The sequence below is a fragment of the Myodes glareolus genome, chromosome 21 (genome assembly GCF_982192425.1).
Source record: "Myodes glareolus chromosome 21, mMyoGla1.1, whole genome shotgun sequence".
Taxonomy (NCBI): domain Eukaryota; kingdom Metazoa; phylum Chordata; class Mammalia; order Rodentia; family Cricetidae; genus Myodes; species Myodes glareolus.
Genome location: NC_142046.1, coordinates 51,259,370 through 51,282,288, shown reverse-complemented (window position 1 = coordinate 51,282,288; position 22,919 = coordinate 51,259,370). Strand labels below are relative to the sequence as shown.

The 22,919-nt window shown below is 43.5% G+C and overlaps 1 protein-coding gene across 1 annotated transcript in view; it reads right to left on the bottom strand.

Annotated features, from left to right (window-relative positions):
• Myo3b (myosin IIIB) overlaps positions 1-22,919 on the bottom strand; it is a 326,704-nt gene that overhangs the window by 114,591 nt on the left and 189,194 nt on the right. Inside the window, exons 23-25 of the mRNA XM_087900046.1 lie at positions 20,974-21,051; positions 17,838-18,043; positions 141-252 (exon numbers count right to left, since the gene is read on the bottom strand). Of these exons, the coding sequence (XP_087756172.1) occupies positions 141-252; positions 17,838-18,043; positions 20,974-21,051 (396 nt within the window). The remainder of the gene's footprint in view (positions 1-140; positions 253-17,837; positions 18,044-20,973; positions 21,052-22,919) is intronic.

The window sequence follows — 22,919 nt, the reverse complement described above, 5'->3', positions numbered from 1 at the left end:
AATCAGAGTTAAGACCAGCAAAGACCATTTTTAAGTCAGAGTCTTGCGTGCTCTAGTATGCCAGTTACAAACCCAGCTTGCTAGTTTTCCCCAAGAGAGCACCACAGGTGACAGTCTGAACAATAGGGAGAGAGGGCTACCTTTGTTTTTCCCAGGACCCAGTGATCTAATCTGGACTTTTCCAAGATAGCAACACAGCTCTCTTTGTTAGCAGGAGGTGTTTGATGTGCTCTGAATGCCAAGTAATAATACCTACAAAACAAAAGAGCAAACAGCCTCTTCAGTCACCACTTAATCTAAGGGTAGAATTGTTCAGGACCCACTGGCGAGTCTCATTTTCCTCCTAACTAGTAAAATTTTCTGACTGCCAATAATATCCCAGTAAGTAGTGAGAGATATACGATTTATACCTCATTTCTTTGCTTTTCCCTATGTCTATATTTTTCTTTTAATATTGTTTTTTTCTATCCCATATTCAATGTCTTTTTTTGTCTTTCATATGCAAAAATTAAAATATCTGCTCCTGTTAGAATGCTGGGATTCAGATAGCTGCTCGAGTGAATACCATGGCTGTAAATGCTAAGGTTTAGAGTGCATTGCAGGGCTTTTGACTGGGCTTAGAAAAGTCCCATCTGAGGTGATCCCTAAGTTTCTGTCTGAAGGAGGCATGTCCGTTGCTAGCACATTTGCTCTCTCGATTATCTTCATTTTAATGACTGTCTAAACTGTACGAAGAAAGGGTTTCAGGGCAGGGTCAAAGAGTACCACTGCAGAAAAGACTAGGTCTTTTATCCTTGCTCATAACCAGGTTCATGGCTGTGGCCCTATAACAAAAGGCACAGCAACGTGGAAGGACCTTGAAGGCCTGAGTGCTCAGACTGCCCTGAGAGTCCCTGTGTTTGTAGAAGAGGACGCCCCTCTTCTCTGAGCGGAGAAATCACACTAAGCTCTTCCTCCTATTTAGAGGTTTCATCCGTCAGCATCGCGATCTGCCGCCGTGAGGAACGGCAGGGCATGGTCACAATGACCTTCCTGATTCTGCTATTGCTCAGGAGTCAACATGCCACATTTTGGGGTAGCATGCCCCAAGTGTCACCACTGCCACAGGACATTCCTCTTCCTCCTCCGCTCCTTCATCCTGAAGACCACACCCAGGCCTGTGCACATGCTGGTCACACGCCTTCCTACTGAGGTCTGTCTTTCCCAGCCTTTCTTTCCTTTCTCGTATTCTCGTTTTTACAAAACCACTTGACGGTATTACCCTTTCAGAATATATTACCTTAGCTTTTTCTCAGGACAATTTTCAAGGTTCCTTTTTCTGCTCTTTGCTGTCATCTATAATTAAATTCAACCTTTTCAAGACTTTAAAATAAACTACATTCCCTTGTGAGAGGAATTTTCTTTTTCCATTCCCCAAACAATTCTAATCTGCTATTTAGAAATTCCTCTAAAGTGTAGCCCTTGTTTAACTTGTAAGAGATCATCAGAATATGAAACATACTCCTTTTCCTGTCAAATTAGACCCTTACCTTTCTTTTTGTAGAAAAATAAAAATACCCGACCCCTACTTGAGTCAACGTATCATTGTGCTGTGAGACTATTGTACAGGTAAGATCTGAGGCCATATTTGATGGAAACGCGTGCATTCTGAGAGGGTCGGAGTGTGCTTCTGTCTGTGGGGAGAGGGACAGTGCTCTCAGAGCCATGGAGTACCCGCAGATAATCAGATCAACAGCTAAGCCCTCGAACTGGCTCAGTTGGAGAAGGGGCTGCCAGGAGCTTAGCCTGTGCCTAGGCTAGTTCAGGCATCTGGGGCATCCACTCCGTCTTTAGCCTCCCCTTCTCCAGGAGTCATGGTTTTAGTCATGGTTTCTCTCACTTGGCTTTGACCACAGCGGAAAGACTGTGTCCTGGGGTCCACAGGGATGGTGGGCATTGATGGTAAATTTGCATGACTGTACAGAGAGTGGTTGGTTGGTTGGTTTTTGTTTTTTTGTTTTTTCGGTTTTTTTTTTTTTTTTTTTTTTTTGAGACCGAGTTTCTCTGTGTAGCCTTGGCCATCCTGGAGCTCACTCTGTGGACCAGCTCACAGAGATCCACCTGCCTCGCCCTCCTGAGTGCTAAGATTAGAAGCATGCACTGCCACCACCTGGCTTTAAAACAAACAAACAAACAAACAATGAAGGACGTTTAACATTTAATGCTCTTTCAAATGTTCAAAAAGTTATAGAAATATAAAAATATTTTTTTTAAAACACCAAAAAAGAACTTTTCGAAGTGAAAGCTACAATGTCTGCGGAGAAAACTGTATGAAGGGAACTTAGCAGCAGGTGAGTCAGCACAGAGAAGATGAGTAAGAAAATAGGGTGTTGGGGATGTGGCACGTGCATGTGCGTGCATGTGCACACATACACACACACACACACACACACACAAATAGAAAAAGGTTTTTTAAAACTTGAAACAGAGAAAACTTAATTTGAAAAGCAAAAAGTTTAGTAAACTGTGGGTCATTTTTACCTAAATATATCTAACCAGAGTTCCTAAAGAGGGTTAAAAGAGGATACAGAGGGGCTGGAGAGATGGCTCAGAGGTTAAGAGCACTGGCTGCTTTTCCAGAGGTCATGAGTTCAATTCCCAGCAACCACATGGTGGCTTACAACCATCTGTAATGAGATCTGATGCCCTCTTCTGGCCTGAAGACAGACATACAGGCTGAACACTGTAATAAATAAATAAATAATTCTTTAAAAAAAAAAAAAGAGGATACAGATAAAAAAATGTTCAAAGGGTGATTAAAACTTTCCCAAATTTAATAAAAACTATAAGCCAACATATTGAAGAAGCTCAGTGAACTCCACACACAAACTGAAGGCAGCTACATCAAAGGACGTTCAATGAAATTGGTCAAAACCAGTGATAAGGAGAAAATCTTACAGAAAAAAAGACAAGCTACACAGAGAAGAATACAGACAAATTTAACAGCAGAGGTCTCTCTCTGTCTCTCTCTGTGTGTCTGTCTGTCTCTCTCTCTCTCTCTCTCTCTCTCTCTCTCTCTCTCTCTCTCTCTCTCTGAGACAGGGTTTTTCTGTGTAGCCCTAGCTATCCTGGAACTCACTCTGTACACCAGGTTGGTCTCAGACTCACAGAGATCCACCTGCTTCTCCTCTCCAGTGATGGAATTAAAGCCGTGCGCCACCACTGCCCGGTGAGTTCTCAGAACAGTGGAGCAAATCCTGAAAGCACCAAAAGAAAATAAATCCAACTGTCAGGGAAGACACCACACAAAAACAAAGGCAAGAGAGGACTATTTAGGACATTATAAAAGCTGAAAGAATTCATCCCTAGATGATCTTCTCCTAAAGAAATGCTAAAGGAAGTCCACACTGAAGAAGGAAAATAATTCCAGATGGGAGAATCACTCTATCGAAAGGACTGAAGGGCATGCTATGAAAACTATCTAATGGTAACTATCCGAAATACTTTTCTTATGACTTAATTATCTCTACCCTATTGTTACTGAGCCAAAATAATAGTAATATATCGGATTTATAATACACAGAGACATGAAATATAGGACGGGTATAGCAAAAAGATCAGGAGGAAAGAAACCGAAGTGGGTTATCACAAGGGTTTTATGCTACGCGTGGAAAGGCACAGCGTGGATTTAAGGTAGGCTAAGAGAAATAAAGATGCGTGGCATAAATCACGAAGCCAGCCCTAAAATAACCAAGCAAAGAGCTACAAGTAACAGATCAACAAAGGAGATAAAATGAAACTGTGCAAAATGTTCAATAAATCTTGGAGGAGGAGGAGGAGGAGACAGTGATGTAGCCACGAAGATCAGATGTGACTAATAAAAACCATGTAGCAAAATGTCAGAATAAAACCAACCATATGAGTAAGAACGCCTAAGGGAACATTTTAAGCTTTGCTACACACACATGCACACATTCTCGTGACCTCTGTGTGTGTCTGTGTGCTTGCACGCTCGCACACATTATGTGTGTGTCTATCTCTGTCTCTCTTTCTCTCTCCTGGCTACCCACACACACACCCTCACACACACGCACACACACACACACATACACACACACACACATACACACACACACACACACACACACACGTTTACTCTGTGTCTCTGGAGTACTTGTTGAGCCCCAGGGTGTTGGATTTTCTGGAACTGGAGTCACAGACAGTTGTGAGCTGTCCTGTGGATACTGGGATTTGAATCCTGAGTCCTTTGGGAGAGCACTTAGCGCTCCTCACCACTGATCCATCTCTCCAGCCCCTGTGCTCTGCTTCTTATGATGCCGCGAGAGGGTGGAAACCAGGCCTTCCCACTCCCTTGAAACAAGAGGATATGGCAGGTGACTCCTTTCCTCACTACCAGTTCTTCCTCAGGTGGGAGAATTCCGGCTCCACCTAGATGAGAGGCTTCTGAATGGCGTGTGAGCAATTGAGGTAACCAGTCCCACTGCCCCTCCACATGCTCACAGGCCTCAGAGCATTCCTGTCCTGGCAAAACTGTGGCTCGGTGCTCCAAGGGCCTAGCTGGCCCCTTTAAGAAACATGAAGATACTGGAGTGAGTAGTGTTACTGATGTGTGTGCATTCTTTCTATATGCGACATGTACACACACTCGTCATCTGTCTGTCTGCCTCTGAATAGAGGAGGAAGGCAGAAAGAAGATGGCTCACAGTTGGGAACACAGTAAGAAGACAATCTGAGACCATCTTCTCATGTGAACACAGGCCTCTGCCCCCATCACGTTTGTGTCTCTGGAGCCCATGTTCCCCACAGCATGGTCTGACTCTCTAAGTGGCACTTGGGGTACCCCCGCATTTCTGCCTCTAGAACCAGGGTGTTCCTGTGGGGAGCTGGATTATGAGGCTTTTGCCAGCAGTGTCGAGTTCCCATGGCTGAGCAGCAGCTGCGGGGCTCCCATCCACCAGCGTCGTGGTTGGAGTGGGATAGGAAGGTCATTTGTTTCCCAGCGGAAAGCTGTACACACTGTCTTTCCAGACCCGTGTGGGTTATCAGATTCTAGCCTTGCTCTTCCTCTCTGTGGCTCTTTCTAAACAGCTGGCACGGGGCAGCAGCTGTAGCTTGGTGGTGGAGGGAGGGCTGGCTTAGGATACACAAGGCCCTCAATGCCATCCTCAGCATGGCTGAATGGCAACTCCTGAGAGATACAGAAAGTCAGCGGAGCCTGGTGGCATCTTAATTGATTTCTTCCCCACTCTGGAAAACCAGTACTGTCCCTGCTTGTTCTTCATCACAATGTTCCTTTGCTTCGCAGAAGCCGTGCCGCCTAGACCTTTCCTATGAACCGATGATAACATCCGCCTGGTCCCTCTTATCATATGTAGAAAATGAATGCTTTGAACACTTCTGTATTCCATTTGTAATTTTTGTCTTCTTCTGTATGTTATCTTCTGACAAGAGAAAGACAGAATGCAATACCCAGGCTAGAGGGACTTGGCCCAAAAGGCACACACAGTCACGTCTTAAGTCAGGCAGTCCTTGCTCCTGGGCTGATAACACTGGGCAGAGCTAATGGGTTTAGTGAGTCCCAAACCACATATGACACCTTTCCTACTAATAATTTTCAAAAGTATAATACCAGTTCATAGAATATGTCCGTGATAGACTCTACCAATCGTCCAAATGTTTTCTTAAGTGGTCACACCAAATTTATAATATCATCACTTGAGTCTATCTCTCTCCACCTATGACAGTTCAAGGAGTCTGAACTTACTGATAACTGCCAATATATATATATATATATATATATATATATATATATATATATATATATATATATATATATTCTGGAACCATGGATACTGGTTTCAGGATGCTCAGACTCACAGAATTTTGAGGAAAAAAATCTGTACATACTCAGTACAGATGTGAACTTTCAAATAATATTATCAAGCAAAGCGGGTCAACTCTGTTGATACTGAACCCATGCATGTGAGAGCTGACTATTGAATTGTGCCCTTAATTTTCATTTTCTTTAAAGCAATGTATTTATACTACTACTACTACTAAGTATGTATGTGTGTGAGTGAGTGTCTCTGTGTGTGTGTGTGTCTGTGTGCGTGTTTGTGGGTACACATTGATGCCAAAGTATGTCTGTGGAGGTCAAAGTTCAACTTGTGGGAGTTCACCTGAGTCATTTTAGAATTTGTTTGCCTATACTATCTCCATGTTTTCTGTATTATGCTGGTTTCTCCATCTCCTTTGCTTATTCACAGATAAAATTTTGTGCAATCTGTAGTTCAGGTATTCCCGATAGGCTCTTGTGGTTGAGGGTCAGTCCTCAAAGTGGTGGGTTTTGGAGGTAGCTAAAGTTTTAAGAGCTGGGGCCATTAGGAAGTGTTAGCTCATTAGAAGCCTCCTGGAAAGGATCCTTACCAAAGCCTGAGTCTGTCACCTATGCCTCTGATGTCCTGTGACAAGATGTGGGCTCTTACGGACATTGTCATGGCTCTAGGATACAAACTTTCCACAGCTGATCTCTTGCTAGTGCCATAAACTTGAACTTTCAAAAAAAATATGATCTAAATGACCTAAATAAACCTCTGTTCTTTATAAGCTGCCTGCCTTGGGTGTTTTGTTACAGCAAGGGAAAAGATAATTAATACACGATAGACCAGACACTGGTAGAGGAGCTAACTGGTACAAGTGAGCAATGTAGACACTTCTCTTCCGCCATGAAGCTTATATAATAATGGGGAAGATAAACATTAAACAAAAAGGGGGAGGACACCAATTTGAGTGGGGATATGTCCTATGAAGAATACTGCACCAAGGTGGTGGGGTCTGGGTATATTTGGGGATATTCTGACAGTCAGCATTAAGTAATCAGGATAGTGAGGTAATTTAAACCACGTCATAATGGTAGATGCTGAAGGGGCTGGAAGCACTGGGCTTAGAACAAAGAGCAAAATCTCTTAAAGGGCTGTGTGCAGACCACCTAGACCAGAATCATCTGGAGGCTAAAAAGGAAAAAAAAAAAGATGTTGGCTCCTAAGCTTTACTGGGGGTGCTTTCAACACAATCTAAATCTCTAGGGCTGGCCGCGGGGATCTGAACTTTAGTAAATGTCTCTGACATCTCTGGCTTCAGGGGACATGACAATTAACCACCTCAAGAAGGCATGACTTATTCAGTGATGCCGGGAGGACAGAACTGAGGGCAGTACTCAGAAGCTTCTGGAAGCAGATTTTACCCAGAGTTCATATGATATGGTGGTGATCATGGGGTGGGGTACCTTGGGGATCAGGAGGTGAATGTTTAGACCCTGACACTGTTTACAGGAAACTAACTGACAAAGTTGAGGGTACTGTCAAGGAATTTCTAGGTGTTTTGTCTACATGGTTGGACCAGATGACCCTTTGGGAGGCCTTGCTAACAAAGATGCTATGCTGACTTCTCCCCTGGCCTAAAGAATTGTGTATCTTTTAAAAATCATGTTTGCCATTGGCCAACTGTCCAAAGCCCAGGACTATTGTTGAAATATATGGATCAGTGTGATGGTTCCTAACCTTTCCCTATGTTTGGAGCTTTTAGTAACTCAGCCAAGTTCTCACTCACATGACATTCTGAAGAGTCACCAAGTAGGGTGCCTCTCAGTGTGGTCCCAGGCCAGCAGCAGCTGTAATGCTTAGAAACTTGCTAAAATGTAAATGTGTCCACCCATATCCTGAAAGCACATACCCCTACTGAATCAGAAACTCTGGGAACATGGACCAGGAGCCTGTATTTTCAAAGAGCCCTCCAGGACTGTCTTTGGTGAGAAAGTTGGAGAACCATTGAAAGAAACAGGATTCCAAAACAAGGTGACTAACCCCAGTAAAAGTGCCTCTGAAGGAAGAGAAGGGACCCCACAAATCCCACTATCTTGTCTCTTTAACATAAATGACTTAGGGGGGTTTCTAGGGGAAATCGTCATTTTCCTCCTGAAAAAGTCAATTGCCCGGAGTCCATCCACCCTGCAGAAATGCTCACGTGTTCAGTATTTAGGACTGTTTGCTGAGTACTGCTGCTAGTGATTGGAAATAATTTCTATATCCACAGCAGAGAAAAGGCTAGATAAGAACCAAAGAGTCCATGGGGAAGTGGGAAGGAATGTGTGACAACTGTGGGATTATATTGGTCTACAGGAGCTATATGGATCTACAGGAACCATATGGATCTACAGTTAGTGCGCAAGTTAGGCAAGCTTCCAAATGGTACAAAAGTGGCATCTGAGTTAAGCTCAAAATTCCCCTCTCCCCTAAACCCCCACTTGTCGTGTGTGTGTGTGTGTGTGTGTGTGTGTGTGCGCGCGCGCGCGCGCGCGCGCGTGCTTTGAAAGTATAAGTCTACCAAAAGCATAATGGCAGAAAGAAATCTTGTTTGAGCAGAAGCTGGGGAATGGAATTAGGAATATGGGGAGGGGGGAATCAGTCTTATATATAAAATAATAATGTTAGAGAAAATGAGCCACACATTTTCGTAATTAAAAGTAATTTAAAACATTAGATAAAGATTGTTATTGTTCAGTACTGTGTTCAGGCCCAGGTCCCGGTCAAAGGGTTATAAATCTACAAACTGCATCAATATCATTTACCCGCAAGTAGCAGAGTCCTGATCATGTGGTAAAGAGTCACAGACCTTTTCCTGTCTCCAGTAGTCATTTGTGGATTCTCTGTCTCCACCCATGACCATCCAGCCCGGCTCATCAGAGACCCCAAAACATTGGATAATTATCTGAATAATCCAATCCACATAAATAGTTTTCTTTCATGTAGATAACAGATGTAGCACAGCAATTTTGCCTGGATAATTTGATAATTACCCCCAATTGCCCACTTCCCTTTATGTGTCTAAAATTCCAGATTTCGTTTATTAAGTTCTTATATTTGCCATAAGCCGTTTTATTTTTCTTTCTCCCTTTGTGTTTAGCCTTCAGTAAAGAAAGTGAACAGCTGGCCACCATCTGCTATCAAACAAGAAAAAATGATTATATCTATTACATCCTTAGGCCTTGGGATAAGAAGTAGTGCTGAAGGCCTGGGATTATATATTTCTCTGATGTTCTATTACTCATTGTATGTCTCAGTGCCTTTCCTTGTTGCTGTTATAAAACAGCCCAGCAAAAGCAACTGAAGGGAGAAAGGGTTTATTTTAGTTCACAAGTTTCACATTATAGTCCATCTCAGCATTGAAGTCAAAATGGCAGGAACTCGAGAGAACCAGTCACAGTCAAGACCCAGAGAGGAATATGTGTTTGCTAGTGCATGGCTCACCTTCTCCAGTGTTTCTCGGTTCTGGATACCCTACGGAGAGAAATGGTGTTGTCCACAATGAATGGGTCCTCCAATGTTCATTATTAATGTAATTAAGAAAAACCCTGCACAGACATTTTTAAAAGCCCATCTAATGTGTCATGTGACTAATATCACATGACAACTCTGGCACACACTAGGTATGCGTTAATGCTTTTGACTCTGCTGCTGACACTTTGCAAGTTTAAATGAAGGAAGAAAACCACAGTGAGACTGAGAGACAGCAATAAAGGCTGTTCATTTATGCATTAATTTGTAACAGAAATCTAAACTTTAGCTGGGCATGGTAGCACATGTGTATAATACCAGCACTTGAGAAGTTGGAGCAAGAATCTGACTACATTCTGCCTCTGTCCTGAGAACTTAGATGAGACTAAATTAGAAAAGAGCAGACTGATTTGATTGACAGAAGATCTGAACTTCAAACTTAGGTACAAAGGAAGCTCCCAAGTGGTGGTGGGAGGATAGAAAAATACTCCAAGTAACAATAGGATTGTTGGACCCCATCTCTAGTTTCTCACTCCTGAGGAACTCAGACCCTTGATGAATATAAAATGTACTAACTGGTCCACTAATCCACAGCTGGACTTACAGTTCTTCACACTTGTACATTTACTATGACAACAGGAAATTTAACATGTTTCTCACTCTTCCTTAATTTAATTTTAATCACAAAGGGAAGGCATACAGCAGGAAAGGAGAAATATTAAACCACATGATGAAATGATTGGAAAGGAAAAAACACAATGTATTGTTCATATTAGTGAGATCTCAAATCAAGCCTCCTCCAATGAAGAAGGCAAGGGCTGACTCATTGGCTAAACAGGCAACAGTATTTGCTGCTAAGCTTCACAACCTGTTCATTTTCCAAGACCCACATGGTAGAAGAAGAAAATTGACTCCTGCAAGTTGTCCTTTGACCTCCACACAAGTACAATGGCATGAGCACATTCTCACCTCTCACAAAATAAACAAATGCGTGCAACTAAGAAAAATAAAGAGGAAAAAAAAGAGACAGCAAAAGACAGAAAAGGTTTTCCTTAGCTGGACTGCCTCATGGTATGAAAAACTGGGATGTCTTGGGCCAAAAATAAAGTAATAATCTATTAAAAAGAAACTTGTGTGTGCAATGGAATAAAAATTATTTGCACTGAATTACTCGCTTTTTAAATTTTTCTTCAGCGGGGTGTGGTGATGCACACCTTTAATCCCAGAACTCAGGAGGCAGAAGTAGACAGATAACTGTGAGTCTGAGGTCAAGATGGTCTACAAAGTGAGTTCCAGGACAGTCAGGAATGTTACACAGAGAAACCCTGTCTTGAAAAACAACAACAACAAAAATGCATCATGGGCTGAGAGATTGCTCAGCAGGTAAGGGCACTGGCTGTTTTTCCAGAGGTCCTGAGTTCAATTCCCAGCACCCACATGGCAGCTCAAACAATCTCAAACTCCAGTTCCTGGAGATCTGACGCCCTCTTCTGGACTCCATGGGTACCTGGCACACATGTAGTACATAGACACACATGCAGGCATAATAGTCATACATATTATATTAAACTTAAAAAAATAAGAAAGTTGATGAAGAAGTAGCCATAGTCTCGGATTTTTCTCTCTAGCTCTTGAGGGTGATTTCCCAGAGTAGAAGATTTTGGATTTAATCATTCAAAGCTGAGTAGTATGTGAAGAATAATTGAATGCTTGCACATCCAGAATGCAGAGACTACTTGGTCTCTTCCTGTACTAGACTCCAGACCCCTGGGAGCTGACCTAGAAGACAAGCTCATTGGAATCTTACCGGGGCAAATGCCACCTTGTTTATTGAATGAACACCAAGGAATCTGTATCCGTGTGGGTAGCTAGCTAGACGGTGCCATCTTTGAGGCCAGGGTGAGAATCAGGGTTGTTCTGGAGAGCTAAAATTCTGCTCAGAAGTCAAATTTGAGTCAGCTTAGAACTCCCTGCTCTGCCCAGGACACAACACCCATTGTCACAAGGAATGAGGAACTTCTTTTACTGTTCTAAAAGGGAGGAAACGGCAGGTGAAATCAGAACCCAGAGGCTGCTAGCTAAGAGCTCAGTGAATATTGGTGTAGGAAGAAAGAAAATCCAGGCCTCAAGAAACAAAAAGAAATTTTTGTCAGGAAAATCATAAATAGTGACTAAAATTTTGCAGGAAGAAAAGAACAAAATAGACAATGTACAGACTATAAATAATGACTAGGAGACCCTGACAAAGGACAAAGCAGACCATGTACAGACTACAGACAGCGACTAGGAGACCCTGACAAAGAAAAGTGGATGCCCCCCTATGGTTCCTCATGCAACAGGTACATCACGAAATGGACCAATATGATCAGAGATCTATGTCAGCTACCAGAATATTAATTCAAACTGAGCCAGAATTGACAGAGGGAAGTGGGATTGGAAACTCTTTTTGATAATCTTCAAAGTATATGAAATTGTATAAAAAAACAAAAACCAAGAAAATATTTAAATGAAAACAAACAGTATACAGTTCTTTTTTCAAGTTAACATCTAGCTATTGTTAACAACAATTTTTGTTGCACAAATTTTTTTAAAGAAAATTTTTTAAAGGGCCTATATAGGTAGATAGATGAGGGTAGTGTTTCTGTTTGGTTAGGGTGATCTATGGTACAGGACTGCACACACACACACACACACACACACACACACACCTCTTTCCTTTAATGGGACCCTTCACACCATGATTCAAGTGGGGTTGAGCTTATCATGTTACTTCACTCAAAGCCCTTCCTTGACTTGAAGATTGGTACAAGGACGGGCATGTGAACCGAATCGTTACAGTCAGTTTGTTGTGTAAGAATTAATCCTCAGAAACAAAGCAGATCAAAGGAGTGGCAGTGGCCTGGTGGGACTGTTTGATGTCCTGCATCCAGACACAGTGCTGGATTTTATAAGCCAATATATTATTCCCTTTTAATTTTTGCTTCAGCTAGTTTGAGTTTTGGTCACTTATTATTGAGACATTCATGACTAATGCACCATATGAGCAAGCAGGCTTCTTTGAAGCACAGCTCTCCATGAGATATACCCATGTTATATAATGACACACCAAGTGGCTCCTTTCATCTGGAGGTGAGCTGAGCAGGTTGGGGTGAGGCAAGAGAGAAGAAGCTGGGTCTGGAGACATAGTAGTCTCCTGTGTCTTATGGAGTTTGATCTATTTGAGTTTTATAAACATCTTTCTTAGTTATAGAGAGGAGGAAGGCAAATTAACTTATCGCTCTTTCTATGTAATCTCTAATAAATGACAATACTTTTCCAAACTTGGTTAGAACCTTTTAAAAACTAATTTATTTAAGTTGTTTTTCCTCTGAGCTCTTACTGATAAAGGGGTATGACAACATGAAAGCATACACTCTGCCAATCTTCGATGTACATTGCAATATGAGTTTACAGCTCAATGAAGCCAGTCACATGCATCTATCAACTAAAGAACAGGAGTCAGAGGAACAGTCAGAAATGGTAAAATAGAGAAGAAGAGGTGAAATGATGGGGGATGCCCTTCTATATGCTGCGAATTTGTGTTGCTTTTATTGGCTGATGAATAAAGCTACTTTGGTCTATGACAGGGCAGAATATAGCTAGGCAGGAAAGCCAAACTGAAAACAGGGAGAAAGAAGGCAGAGTAGAGCAGCTACCATGGAAGCAAGAGCCTTGTAAAATAGACAGTATTAGAAATTAGTTAATTTAGTGGTAAGAGCTAGTTAATAATAAGCCTGAGCTAATAGGTCAAACAGTTTGCAATTAATATTAAACATCTGAGTGGTTATTTTGGAAGTGTCTGTACAACCAGGTAGGATGAGAAACCTCCAGCCACAGTGAGATTTTTATTCAACTCCACAAATATTTTTAAAATATTTCTAGCCTGAGCTGTACTATGTTTGGCAGGACAGACACGGCCATGGCTGTGCCTCCCAGGTGGTAAGGGTTGAAGGGAGTGTCAGATAATAAGCGCACCTAGGGACTTTTAACCCAGCCTGGGAAGTAACACCGAATATCGCAGAGAAGACAGTGCTACTTAAAGTCCCAAGCTTACCCAGGTGACTGAGGACTCAGCAATGTGGTAAAGACACCAAAGAATAGAGAAGTGTAAGGTATTTTGAGATGCAAGGGCCCACAGTTTTGGATTCATTCTATCTTGACTAGAGGTCGGAGAGTTCAAACCTATTCTTGTTCCTTAAGAATGAATAACAGGATGTTTGACCAAAGATGTGGCTACTGGAAGCTTTGCTCCTCAAAGGCCAGACAACAGGATGCTTGACTTAGGGTATGGCTATGATGTGTTTTGAGATGTAAGAAGGTAATTATGCTTGCTTGTTCTTTGTATCATGGAAGTCTTGTGCCCTCCCCCTTTGATTGGGGTATATAAGGACTGTGAGAAATAAACTCAGGGCTTTTTGTTACAGTATTCACTGGAAGCCCTCCCAACTCTATCTTCTGTCTCTTGTCTATTTCTTTCCTTAATCCACTCTCCCATTCTCAGGAATTTATGGACAAGTTGGGCCGGGCCGGACACTCAGCTAGTTCAGATTTGATTGGAGGTTGTTCTGAGAGAGCAGAGTGGCAATGCAGGAAGACTCCCTTTTACCAAGTAGTGGGGCTGACGCTTCCCCAGTGGGGTCTTGATGGCCGCACGTTACCAGAAGAAGCAGCATGATTCCAGTGGAATTTTAGATAAACACCATGCTGGCGTCTCAGTGGGTGAAACAGGCAAAAAAAAAAAAAAAAACTCACTCAGGATGCTATGGTAGAAGGGTAGACAGGAGTTCAAAAATGCTTATAAAATGAAATGGAATTGAGGATCCCAAAGAAACCCAAATGGTTTCTTGGTTCAGTGATGCTCAACAAAGATGCCAAAAACAACTCAGGGAGAGAAAAACAATAATGTTGGAACAGCTGATGGCCACACTCAAAAGAATGAAGTAAGATCCCTACCTAATACATACACAGACAATATTGCAAGATGGATTGTCGGTATAAAATAGGAGCACTCAAATTATATAATTATTAGAAAAAGAAACATGGGTAAATCTTTGTAATCTTGGATTGTGTGGTTGTTTAATTAGGGCACCAAGAGTACAAACCATGAAAGAAAACATGGAACTTCATTCAAATTAAAAACGCTATGCTTCAAGTGAACCTATCAAGAAACTGAAAAGATGCTGGGTATGGTGGCAGATGGCTTTAATCCCAGCACTTGGAACGAGGCAGGTGGATTTCTGTGAGTTCAAGGTCAGCCTGATCTACATAGCAAGTTCCAGGCCAGCCAGGGCTACACAGTGAAACTCTGTCTCCAAAGGAAAGAGGAGGAGCAAGGGGTGAAAAAAAGGGAGAAGAACGTAGAAGGAAGAGGAGAAAGTTAAAGGATCACAGAGAGAATGAAAGAAAATTACTATGGATGACATGCTTGTATGTCTAAGGGACTAGAGTCCAGAACACATACAAATAATGGTGGAACATGGAAAAAGGCTTAAATAAACATCTCTTCACACAAGACATACAAATGAGCAATACATACATGAAGAGAGGCTTTGTGCCATTGCCACCACAGAAACGCAAGTCGGACTCTAAGGGGAAACTTCTCCACACTCACTAGAACGGCTAAACTGGAAAGACCAACAACAGTGAACACCAATGAGGACAAAGGAACACTGGTTTCCTCATAAAACTGCTGATAGGAGTGTGTCAGTTGATAAAGCCAGTTTTTTTTTTTTTAAAAAAAGCTATTAGTATCGTTTATTTCACGTATGGGTGTTTTGCTTGCATGTATGTTTGTGCATCACAGGCATGCCTGTGCTCATGCAGGTCAAAGGAGGGTGCTAGATCCCCTGGGACTGGAGTTACAGATGGTTGTGACCCACTACTTAGGTACTGGGAATTCAACCCCAGTGCTATGGGAAAACAGAACACAAGAGCTTCCTTGGGTATTGACTCAACAGCCGCTGGGGACTGAGTCCTGGTGGGTACAGGCCTCCTACTTAGAGGACGTGACTGCAAGCAGTGTGAGATCATCCAGCACAGCACGCCTTCTTGCCAGGCAGATGAGAACAGTATTGTGTTGAATTACTTGCCAAATATGTCCAAAAGGAGACTAGAGCTTGGATCTCTTTATTAAAGTGCATGGTTTTCTGGAGTAAACAAACCATTAGCTTTGACCCTTTTTTTGCCAGTGTATACTCAACACCGGCAGGCCAGTGTGTCCACATAGGGCCGACCCTTTTAGGAAACCTGCCTCAGAGTCCACTGACCAGGAAACAAGAAAGTCACACTTTGTTCTGTGACGCCTTCAACAGCCTGGCTTCCAGGAAGCCTGTGAAGATATCCAACTCACTTGGCTCTGTGGATGAGCCAGTGTGAATTGCTCCCCTTTTTTCAAAGGCCCTCCATGGGAGAAGACAAGGCTCTTCCAAGGCACTCTGCCAGGAAATTCAAAAAGGACCCAGCAAGGGAGTGCTTAGGTTTTGCTGCCTGCAAAGATTGGAGTGATGAAGGTCCCGGTTCCAGAGGGGCACAACAGAATCAGGAGAAACAGGACCTTTCAGGTTTCAGGCTCCAGTATCAGAAAACAGGAAGAATTAGGGAGCAAACTTAAGGAAGCATTTACCTTTTATTTACCTCTGTTTGATAAGCCTCCTGCCTCTGTTCCCTGCCTTTGATTGTTTTGTCTGCCTATTTCCTGCTAAGAGTTGACAAAATAGCACTCTGAGAGGAAAGATAAGAAGCTCCTATTTGCTGAATAACATCAAGGGGGAAATTGCTAGCTCATCCATTTTGTTGTTCAGTTGTTCAAAAGGTTCAAAATACCAATTAGCTCGCTGGCTCGGAAATCTTTGATACCCTCAGATTCACTGACATTTTGAAATTCTCGTTCATATCTGCCTAATGGTTTTCTGATCGTGAACAAAGAGGTACCAGTCTGCTTAGCATTTGACCGGTTTTCTTAAATGTTTTCATGTATTCAGTACTTTGTGGCTAAAAATAGTTACATTCAGGAGCTAAAATTATCTTTGCTCCCCCTTTGTACAACTCCAAATTTAAGACAGAAAAGAGAAAAAAAGGGGGGGGGGCTTACAGGTACATTAAATTTTTTTCCATTCTTATTTTAAATTTAGAAGATCTTATTTGCAAGAATTTTTTTCCCTTTTACTTTTCCATGTGACTTAGCAGAGTTTGGAAGATTCAATGGAGTAACCTACCATGTATATATTCAAGGTAATTCTAAATATATGTATTTTACTTTCATATATATATATATATGTATGTATATATATGATATCAGAATGGGAATAAAAGGACAATACAAACGAGGCAGAGTTTATGAGATTTTCTTGCTACACTCTGGCATTCTCTGATAGGTATGCTTTTTTCTTGAAGGTGGCTTTTGTTGCTGCAGTGTTGCTTGTTATTTCTTCAGTAAAGTCCTGCCTGTGACTATATGGCACACCAAGGTACAATTGAACCGGCTGTGGTCAGAAGAATGATCTAGCTTCCTTAGATAAGGCAACTTCCGAGTTTGGACCCCCCTCCCCCCCACACACACCTTGCGATTTATGTTTCATAATAAACACGGACCAAAGGCGTTCATTTGGAGAGATTAAAAAGTAGAAGATGAAGCCGGGTGGTGGTGGCGCACACACTTAATCCCAGCACTCTGAGGCAGAGGCAGGCGATCTCTGTGAGTTCGAGACCAGTCTGGTCTACAAGAGCTAGTTTCAGGACAGGCCCCAAAGCTACAGAGAAATCCCATCTCAAAAAAACAAAAAATACAAAACAAAATAAACAAAAAAGTGGAAGGTGAAGCTAGCCTGCTGGTGTTCAAATCCTGGCTCTTTCATTTCTGACCCTGGGTCTTGGGATCCCATTTCCAATAAATGGGATCTTGGGAAAGTCACATTACTTGTGTGTCCTAAGTTCCCCACCTTGAAAAGCAGAGAAAAGAATAAGGCTAGCTCACTGGATTGTTCGACAGACAAACAAGACCGTACATTTAAGGACAGTGCCTAAAATGCCCTGGATTCGTACATCCTAGGTGCTAGGAGGACACTGATTACCACTGTCATGGTGTGATGCATCGGACTCTGAGAGTGGAGAGGGTACTGGGCACAGCCAAGTCCTCCAGAATATGGGCCCAACTAGGTAGGGGTCTTCTCTGACTACAGTGCAATGTTCAGAGAATCTGAGACCCAAGAATTTAATATAAAATACTTATGAACATTTTTTTAAAATGTGATCGGAAGTCGGCCTAGCCACTCTCAAGTTTTCTGCAGCGTAGTTGGAACACAACAAAAACACAGTGTTGAAACCAGTAAATGACGGCTGGCATTAATAACCATCACATGTTTAGAGGGAAGAACTGGGAGGGGTTTGGGGAGAAGAATCTGTCTCCCCGGGGGACAGAGGCAGACAGGGTGAAGCTGGTACACAGGATGTATCCCCAAGAACACTGACCTTTTCACAAAGTCTTCAAAGAGGATTCGGTGGGAGTAGCCCTGCCTGCGGATACTGACTGTCTCCAGGATCCCTGTGGCGCGAAGCTGGGCCAGGACTCTGTCTCGGGAGAACTGCAGGGCCTTGCGTTCATCATTGGGCTTAATGCAACGCACGAAGTGGGGCTGTCCCACCACCATTTTGGAGAGCAGATCCATCAGCGAGTACTAGCAGGGAGAAAACAAATGCGGGCTGAGAAAAGAGGTGCCACTCACCTGGCCTGCGGTGGCCGTCAGAACAGGGAGACTCGTGAAGCGGTCACAGATTATTAAGAAAGAACATGAAATTAGCAACCAGAGACGGCAACATGGGTTCTCCCTACAGCTGTCTGAAGGTTGAAATCACTCTTTAAAATTCTGGTGCCAAAGCGGTATTTCTATATGACAGAAGCCCCTTTAAGGACATGCTCTAGGTAAGTCTGGGATGGCATCTACTATCCAGAATAATGGCATACTATACTCTAACGAAAACACCCATTGTGGGGGAATCCTACCTGCTTCCTTCACCTGAGAGCCCCTGGAAATTCACAACCAATCATACTGACCTTGGCTATAAGAATGAGGGAGGAGACGGAGGGAGAGAGAGAAAGGGAAATAAAGAGGAAGAGGAGGAGGGATAGGGCAAGATTACTAGAGGAAAGGATAATGACGAAGGTCAACTATTACATACTTTGCAGAGAAAAAGAAAAAACATGAACAACCAGAGGGACGCTTACGGGACAGGGCTGTGTCCCTCAGAGTTGTCCATTGTTGGAGCTCTCAGAGGCCATTACAAAGCAGAATCACTCCACTTACTGATCAGAAGTGATCTTACCCCGCTGACCAGGGTATGCTGTCTTTCTGCTTTGGTCTTTGGGGACCCATACTTTGAAGATATATAAAGCTGGTCAGTGTGGTATCATATTCCTGAAATCTGTAAGCTAGAGACTTGTCCTCTGTTAGGGACACTGCGAATCTTGAGGATGACATCACAGTCAAGAGCTTCCAAATCTCATGGGGAAACACATACAGACTACACACACATATACAATATATCCACATATGTTATACACACATATACAATACACATACACTGCACATACATATACAATACACATACATATACAATACACACACAGTACACACACATACACAATACACACAACACATACATATATACAATACACACACATATATGATGCACATATGCACATACACACACACGCATGCACGCACACACATACACACACACGCACACACAGACACACACACACACACACACACACACACACACCAAGGGTTACTAGGAGGACAAGAACACGGCTGATGAAGAAGGACAGGCATAGAAGATAGGGAAGAAAGAGCAATCATAAATATCCAAGCAGAGAAGCTAAGCAGGCACTGAGAGCCTGCTGGAGGTGTTGTTGTGGGAACTGCAGCTTTCATGAAGTCCTGGACTCCCAGGCCTGAGCCCCCCCGCGCCCACACACAGCTCACACCGTGAGCCCAGTCCTACTCTGCCTCTGACACACCACCAGCTTTGCTGGACCCTGATAACTTTCCATGAAGAAATCTTCCTCCATCCGTAGTGTTAATTCCCTAGTCCTGTTCTTCAGCTTGCCCTGTCCTCCAGCTCGTGACCCAGCTCCCCAGCCCAGCCCAGCCCACAGAATTCTTTCCCATGCTAACTCTATCTTATAATCTCACCCTCTGTCCACGAGATCAGTTCCTACTTTTTTTTTTTATGATAACAGCATCTCTGCCGTGAAGCTACTGAACCATTTCTCCCAGTGTACATGATCTCTAAGGCGTCTCCAATGATGTTTCATAATAATTTGTGAATTGGTGGAAGGGTCTAGGTATCTTATCTTTAATATAAAGTGAGTGCTTAACAGAACACTTCTACTTCTACAGGTATTGTTCTTACACAAGGGAGCATTTCCCTAAAGAGAATGTCAGAATTGGGGTGGCAAAATGGGAACAATAGGGCTCAGGCAAATGGGTCTTGCCATAGGTCAGTCAGATCTATAAAAATAAAGCCAATGCTTTCCTCATTAGAGGTCTATTTCCTCATAGAAGGTCCAATGAAGCACCTTCTAAATTTTGTGAACTATTGTTGTTTGGTGGGAAAGTGTTTCTTGTCGTGTTAAGGACATGAAGCTGCCCAAAGACTCAGTGTCAACAAAATGGGTGGTGTGCCTGGCATTCTCTCTTGGCAGCCTCCTCCTTCCTCTTCTCCCTAGTTTTTGGAAGAGGTCTGGCTACTCTCGAACTCGTTTATGTAGACCACACTGCCCACATTATTAGAAATTTTAAAACTCTGGAAGGGAGTTTATCATCATCCAACAGAGCTCACATAGGAGGTTTATTGGAAGAGGCAGAGAAGGGGGCAAAGAGGGGGAGGGCAGAGACTGGTCCCTGGGGATAAGAGTGGCTGAAGAGAAAGAAAAAAGGGGGGAGGGAGAGAGAGGGAGGGAGAGAGAGAGAGGAGGTGGGCGAGGACCACCTTTTTAAAAGGGAACTTAGCAAATGTGCACAGGTGGTGCTCTTAGTGGTTTGAGCTAAGGACATATCCTGTCAGGACCCCAAGGGCAGACCAGTACAGATGCCTGAATACTAACATATGCCTCTCTTAACTGGCATTTGCGTTTTGGCTTTATGGAGTCTGTCATGTCTGGACCTCACATGGTATAGTGGTTCAAATAGGAATGGTTTTCACAGGTCCATATATTTGAAGGTTTGGTCATTAGGGAGTGGTACTACTTGACAGGGATTAGGAGATGTGACCTTGTTGGAGGAAGTGTGTTACTGGGGATGCGTTTCAAATGCTCAAGCCAGGCCCAGTGTCTTTCTCTCCTTACTGCTGCCTACCAATCCAGATGCAGAACTCCCAGCTACCTCTTCTACATCACGTCTGTCTGCATGCCCCCATGATTCCAGCCTTGATGACAATGGTCTAAACCTCTGAAACTGTAAGCCACCCAATGAAATGGTTTTCTTTATAAGAGTTGCAGTCATGGTGTCTCTTCACAGCCGTAGAACATTGAGTAAGACACATGGGAAGGCGGGGCTTGTCCTTTCTGGAAGGAGGAAGACCTGAGAAGCAGCAGCCTTCATACCCGGAAGTAGGAAGCCATGGTTTGTCTCTTCATGTTGGTCGTTTCTTCTGGATGACGGATCATCTCCAGGGTGTCTACCTGGGGGCAGAAGAAACGGGAAACGGTTTGAGAATGTGGACAGTTCCTTCAGCTTTCAGAACATGAAGGGCTAGGCTGGTTAGTCAATAACCTCAGGGAGTGGAGGATTTAGGACACAACTGTACACATTCTGAAAGACATTTTTAAAAGGGGAGGAGGAGGCAGGGGAGGAGGAGAGATGTGTACCATTTAAGGAATCTGGGTAAAGGCCCATGAGGCCATGGAATTGTAAAGACATGGAACCTGTATAGTTATGTTTTGTTTGCTGTGATAAAACACTGTAAAGAGGCAACTTTTGGGCAGAAGGATTTTGACTTCTGGTTTGAGAAGAAAGAGTCCATCAGAGTGAGGGAGGCATGGTGATAGGGAGTCACTTGATGGTGGAAGTACCAGGGGGCCTGTCTTATCTCCAGGATCAGGAAGCAGGCTGCAACCAGGCTAGTCTTTCACATTCAAAGCCTATCCCCCTAGCAACCTAGTCTCTCCTGCTAGCGCCCCTGCCTGAAGGTTCCATAACCTTCCAAAATGCCCTCAGCTGGGGACCAAACTCATGAGCCTCTGAAAGACATTCCACGACCAACCCATAGCAGACCACAAACCCAGCTGTACCACAGAGAATCGGGCCAGCATCCGTAACATCCCAACCATCAGAGCTGATGCCCAGCTTGCTCCTATACCACCGCAGTTCCCACCTGCTTCCTGCAGGCAGCAGTTGGGGCACCAAATCAATCGGGAAGCTCCCAATGGTATAATCTGTTGCCTGTCATCTCTGCAACCACCTGGGATGACTGCAAGGTACTTCGGGATGAAAATGATCATAGCAGTACATTGCAAGCAACCCGAGTTTCCTTATCAGCTCAAGAACCAAACTTGCTTTGGCTGGGGCCGTGCCTGACAGGCATTTCGGGCTGACGAAGCCTCCCACCTAATCGAGACAGGTGACGAGGGTGTGAAGCAAGACCTTTGGAATGGGAAGGCACTGTCATTAGAATGTGGCTTCTGCCCAGGAGACTGCTGTTCAGGTTCACCCTCCCCATGGGGTGAGGACATCTCACCATGAGGTGAGTCCTCAGAGAATCAGGAAAAATAAAGGCTGTTAAAGGGGGCAAGGTGTCCAACTGAAGGACTATATTCTAAAGGGATGGAAAGAAACATATCAGCTGAATTAAAGAAAGCAGGTTTATTTAAGAAGGGGAGAAAGTGTGGCTCTAAGTCATCAGAAACTTGAGGTAGCTGGGCATAACGACGCATTCATAAACAAAACACGCAGGACCCTGATGTAGAAATATGGTGAGTTTGAGGCTGGCCTGTGCTGTCTAGGGAGAGATAGTCTTAAGACAGTGAAAGGTCTAATGAGCCTCCTGTGGAGCTGGCAAGGTGTGAGCTGGGTGTGGAAGCATCAGCCATGCAGTTTTCTCTTTCATGGGCTGCACTTTGGGGGCTGGTGGGTCACACACAGACTGCTCGGTGCTGTTCCTGCCTGGCCAGTGGGAAAGAGGAGAGGGAAACTGTGTTTGAAGGAAGGCCGCTCTCATACATGTGAGAGAAAAGAGAAGAGAATTCCATTGGCATCCCTACTAGATTCCACCTGCAGAGAGAGAGAGAGAGAGAGAGAGAGAGAGAGAGAGAGAGAGAGAGGTGTCCTCAGCAGATATCCCATCATTCTCAGTGAACAATAGAGCCCGGGCCTGGTAAGAGTTGGGGCAAGCTAATCAGGTCTGAAGGGAAGACCCTGGCTAACGTCAGCCTGCAGTTGCAGCTCGGTGGTAAATTTTGGGAGTTTTTTTCAAGTTTCTCTTATTATTTTTCCCTCTCACCTCACCTCATCTACACAGCTTCTGGGAATTTCTCCGCCATTTCCCTTTACT